Raw genomic sequence first — 5,719 nt, 5'->3', positions numbered from 1 at the left:
TATAAGTGGGGAACATCACGTTAGGCTCACTCCATGACGTGAGGGTTTAAGTTTCGTCTGAGAAATAGATAGAATTAACAAGTAATTTTAGGAGTAGATTAGAGTGTGTCTGTCCCATTCTTTTTATTTTTTGGCATTGAATTAGTATTTCCAATAAGATGAAGAAAAAAAGTCTAACAAATTTATCCGTGGCAATTCTGTGGGTATATAGTCACGGATAGTTTCTGGGTATTCTGTCACACTCAATTCTCACGCATTTGACCTTGGGAAAATGCTAAGTTTTCTAGAAGTGATAATGCATAGTCGGAAGAAAGCCTCTCACAACAACAGCTGATCATAGTTGCCTGAAGCCTCATCCCTGGAGATCCTGTTTCTTGTAGTGTATTCTAGGGCTTCACGAGCATAGAATATTGTCGTTAATTGTGGGAAGAGATGTTTAACATGATTTGTTTTTGGAAAAGTTCAAATCTTACATATATTATATCAACTTTTAAGAAACATGTGTTTTTAGAGAAATATAAAGTTTGTTTGACCTATGAAAACAAACATATATTATATCAACTTTTAAGAAACATGTTGCTTTAGAGAAATATAAAGTTTGTTTGGCTTATGAAAACAATCATATATTATATCAACTTTTAAAAAACATGTGTTTTTAGAGATATAAAGTTTGTTTGGCTTATGAAAACAAAAGAATGTTCTATATTGACGGACGTTCCAACATTATGACATTGATTAGTACTTGTCATGTATAGTCGTCATCCATCTCTGGATTGCATTATTCCACGTTATGTATAGCTGTCCTGCATATGAAAATAATATATTAAAAGATGGCATGCGATAATCACGGATCATCAAAAAATTATATATTAAGCCATCCACTAGCTAGTACATTGTCGTATTTCTAATCAAAAAACTTTTTGTAATGTATATTGCATCATTTCATCATTTTTAGTTTGGTTCTTTATTAAATGAATGATGAGTTTGGAGACCGGATCAACACATGTGCGTTTTGAAAATAGCAATTTAAAAAAAAAAAAAAAGAGCCTATTTGGATCATATTAGAGACTTTGAATTACAAAGTCTTTCTTAGTCCTGTTTTAACATTTTAAAATTTATGCATCATTCTTTAAATAGTCTATATATTCAAGTGACTAGCCCATGCAATTGAACAAGTATCAACCAAGAACAAACTTCAACTTGCATTGCAATTTGTAATCAACAAAGGTACGTTTGAATTTAAATTAGCAGATCACAAATTCCAAATGCCAAATTATATAAATACTATACTCTCTTAACCTTTTTCAGTAACTTTACAAATGGAAAATGGAGATGTGGATGCTAATAACATCGCCAGCAGTACTGTCATTTCGATTCTTGATTTCGTGAAAAATCGACGTTCTGAAGACCTATTATTTACATTTATTAACATGGTTCCTAGTGGAGTCAGAGACGTGAGTCCAAGTTCTTATGATCCTCGGGTGGTGTCTATAGGACCTCTTCACAAAGAAGACAAAAATGTGCAATATTTTGAAGAGCTGAAAGCACACTATGTTCATCAGCTATTGGTTGATCTTAACTCCACGCCAGAGCAAACGCTAAAAGAATGCGTGCACATAGTTCTTGCTTCAATAGAACAAATCAGGGCATGTTATGTGGGGACAAGCGTCATCGATAGATATGATGACATTGAACTTGCGAAAATGATGGTTACAGATGCTTGTTTCATGATCCAGTTCATTGGTGCGATTACAGCATCAAGCGGTGAATTACAGCGCACTTTGCATGGCACAGCTATACTTTACGACCTGATACTAGTAGAAAACCAGATCCCTTTCTTTGTTCTTCAAGATGTTTTTAACTGCACCAATCCAAAATCAATACATAAAATATCCTCTCTTCCTAACCTTATCCTTAAATTTGTACATTTTTTGAACGTCTTTGAATCAACCGGGACATTTGCGATAAATCCCCCATCACCACCATATGATCATATTCTTTGTTTTCTAGCAAAATGCTACTGGCCATCAGAAACACCTTCTTCATTTTCATTACCAAGATCAGCAACCCACTCCACAATAGAACTGGACAGGGCAGGGGTGATCTTTAAACCTAATGAATATTACAGTTTGCAATTGGCCATTGAGTTCAAATCATCTAGGTCTCACTGGTGCTCCTGGTCACGGGAGAAGCCTACACTCAGAATGCCAGTATTGCGTATTGATAACTACACTGAGTTGGTTTTAAGGAACATCATTGCTTATGAGCAATACTTCGGAAATATTAGTTATGTCACGGGATATGCCATGGCCATGGATATGCTAGTTGACAGTGAAGAAGACATTGCCAAGTTGATAGAATCGAAAGTCATTGTTAACCATTTAAGTTCAAACGAAAAGGCTGCAAATGCGCTGAACAGCCTTTGCAAAGAACTTCCCATATTAAACTTCAGTTACGAACTTCAGTGGCGAGATATGGATGCTCATTACAATCGTTACTGGCCCAAAAATATGGCCCAATTAAAGCGTACATATTTTAGTAGTCCATGGAATACCATTGCTCTACTTGCTGGAATCATCCTCTTTGCTCTCACTGTGGTTCAGACAATCTATTCGGTCAATGCCGCATAGTGCAAAATTTGCTTTGAGGTTATGGAACCAGTCATTAGCTGTTGATGTTTTCTATTTGTTTTTCTCTTATGTTTTTGCTTTGTCTCTGTTTAGAAAGTTCATCTTTCAATTAGCAATTATAAAAATATCATGGTTGAGAGGAAATTCTTCCAGTTCTCACTTGTATGAGATGAACTGGCCTTTTAGTTTATTTGTCGGTTTTTAGCATTTTGAAGGTGTCCACAAACGTTCGGGGACTGCTTTTCTTTTTATAATGATCTATTTAATGTCTATCACCCACTAATGTTGAGAATCATGGGATTCTAATTAGTAAACATCAGTGTTGGTGATTTTAGTGTTATCAAGTAATTTTGTATAACAGCACCCCCGGACTAGAGCCTTCAGTGCTTCTCCCCCGGGTCAACTGACGCCAGCATCACCACTGCGAAAACTCAATTTCCTTTCGGACACATCTGAAATGGCGTTAAAATCACCCGCAACCCCCTTGCCAAGCTACATGAAAGAGATTTCCGGAAGTCCACAAGCTAACCGATATTAACTCCTCCCGTCCCGCTACGCTTCTTCCTTGAGGGCGCCGTTTGCCCCACACTTCAGAAAAAGTAAAAAAGTATGAATGAAATAAGAAAAAGTACATAAGGAATGATAATCCGATGGTTTACTATATAGATAAATATATATTTAACAACAACATTCTAAGAAAAAAAAGGGATTAACTCGAGACATGTTGAGTTCAACTTTAGCTACAATACCAGATTGGAGGTGTGGAGTGTACATTTAGATAAGCCAAAGTTAAATCGGGAACATGAGGTCGGTGGCAATGCCCCTGATGAACACGATGGGATTCCAAGCAGGGTCACCCCCCCTCCCCGATAGTATCTCCCTGCCAAAAAGCCAACTGTCATGTTTGTTGGGGACAATTTGGGTTTTTTTGGATTATCCAAAGTCTGAATTTGTGTAACCCTAAGTAATAGGGTTTGAATTATAGATTTCGGAAAGTATTCCTAACACCATCCTTAGAAATTATCCAACGTGTTTATTGATATTCTATCCCATAGTCTAACATAGTGGATATCAACACACATCCAAAAACTATTATATCAATATTTTCACTAAATATTACCTATTATCTCTCGAATGAGGGGTAAACTACAACTAATCTTGGAGTCAACAAGAGCTGAATTGAAAAAAAAGCTTTAACGAAAATGGGGATATCTTCTATATTTTACCTTAGCGGGCACACACCTTCTTAGCGCATCACAATGTACTGAAATTAAAATTAGAGTTTAATGATTTGTCGCATTATCAATCCATTATTCCAAGGTAGACTTTAATAACATTTTGGGACCAAATCATACACAAAAATTTCTTTAATGCACATAATATTTTTGCAATCTGCATTTAAAACTAAGGCTATGCTCCTTGAAATATGAAATTGAAGCAGAACAACTACGAAAGTAAACAAAAAATAGAGTGTTGAAAAACTCCAGAGAGTAGGTTGTTATTGAATTCAAGATGTTTCTAAAGGCTTACATAGGACCCTATATATGGTGCGGCTAAATTATGTATATCCAGTTAAATATAGAAAATAGAAACTAACAATAAATTCAGGAAACTAAATAGTTAACCAACCATAAAAAATGAGAAATAACATATTCTATCATTAAAACAAAATCAAGGAAATTGCAAAAAAGGACCACAATGGTGTAAACTCATGAATTGGAAGCCTAAACAGAGGAATATGTGGATCAACTGGCTAGTTACCATCAGCTATCTATAAGGAACTCCGGCTCACCGAGAGCTTTGCGATGATGTATCGTGGGTCTCCAAATTCCGGAGTGATCAAAAGTAAATTATGTCCTATTGTAAGTTGAATTTCTTTTGACTTGTTTGTGTTTCTTCCACTTGTACATAAAGACATGAGCTAAGTCATCGATATGCTTAGTCTAAATGAGAGACTTACAAATTTCCCATCTTTATTACTCCAATGGCTTTACGTTTTTAACAAATATTCATCAATCCCCCACCTCTTCAAAAAAAGGTAAAAATGACCAAAAATTTTGGTAGATTTATACTTAGCCTAAATGCAATAGTTATCATATCTTTAGGACATAAACTACATGTACAAAAAAGACTACAAATTACAAAATAGTTTATGAAAAAAATATCTTAAACCAACTAGTTGCAATGATAAGACATATGTCTTGTCAATCACATCGAATTAGCGAATTATGCAAAATAGTTTTGTGTTGGAATCGATCATTTGCCCTCGTTATATTCACGGATGAGATGGAGATTTGTTATTTATGTGGCTGAAGAATTTAGCACTTTAACAAATATTAGAATAAATAGTATTTATAATTTATATTTGGAACTGTAACACCCCGACTTCCAGGTATAGATTTTACAGCTTTATATTCATTTTCAAAGGCCTACTCGACGAGTTGGATGCCCCAACTCGTCGTGTAGAATCGGATGTGGCCGCGTGAATTTAGGGACCTAGTCGACGAGTTGGAGGACCCAACTCAACGAGTTGGAGCTGGAATATGAAACCCTAATTTTTAGGGTTTGCACCCTATTTAAAGGACCTTAAGTCCTTTCCTCTAGCCCCTTACCACCTTTTGACGGCCAGAAGAAACTCTAATCAGTCTAAACCTTGTTCTTGAGTGTTGTGAGGATAAAAGAGTGTTTTGGTGCATTTGTGCAAGAAGCTTGAAGACTCAAGAGCTTGGATCAAGGAGAAGCTTGCAGATCCAGTACCTACTCTATTTTGGCTTCCATTTGAAGGTAGCAAGTTGTTACCTTGATCATTCGAGTGTTAGATCTCCTTATTCGTGGGTTTAAGGCCATCCTTAGCATATTTGTGGGTCATTTCGGTTATTGGGCATGATCTGAAGTTGTAACTTCAGATCTGGACTCTTCTAAGTCCTTATAGTCATAAAGTTATCGGATTTAGCAAGCTTTGGCCTTTCTCTTTGGCTTAAACCTCTCCCTTAGCTTGGTTTTGGCATTTAGGACCTTGCATGTACGTTAAGTTTTCAAATTTACGTGGAAACCATGCCTTAGGAGGTTAGATCTGTAATTTGGAGCTT

General features: G+C 36.0%; 1 protein-coding gene across 1 annotated transcript; it reads left to right on the top strand.

Moving 5' to 3' along the window:
- The first annotated feature begins 1,188 nt into the window (after positions 1 to 1,188).
- LOC145133890 (UPF0481 protein At3g47200-like) lies at positions 1,189 to 2,764 on the top strand. Its single transcript, XM_079068842.1, has 2 exons — positions 1,189 to 1,227; positions 1,309 to 2,764. The coding sequence occupies exon 2, from the start codon at positions 1,320 to 1,322 to the stop codon at positions 2,628 to 2,630; it is 1,311 nt and encodes a 436-aa protein (XP_078924968.1). The 5' UTR covers positions 1,189 to 1,227; positions 1,309 to 1,319; the 3' UTR covers positions 2,631 to 2,764.
- The last annotated feature ends 2,955 nt before the right edge of the window (positions 2,765 to 5,719 follow it).

This window comes from Lactuca virosa, chromosome 8 (genome assembly GCF_052849685.1).
Source record: "Lactuca virosa cultivar CGN04683 chromosome 8, Lactuca_virosa_CGN04683_v6, whole genome shotgun sequence".
NCBI lineage: Eukaryota > Viridiplantae > Streptophyta > Magnoliopsida > Asterales > Asteraceae > Lactuca > Lactuca virosa.
Note: the sequence above shows the minus strand (reverse complement) of the source record. Positions and strands in the feature narration are given on the sequence as shown.

Bases quoted from the DNA above. Each gene is read 5' to 3' on its own strand.
- LOC145133890 (XM_079068842.1), top strand. From the start codon at position 1,320: ATGGAAAATGGAGATGTGGATGCTAATAACATCGCCAGCAGTACTGTC.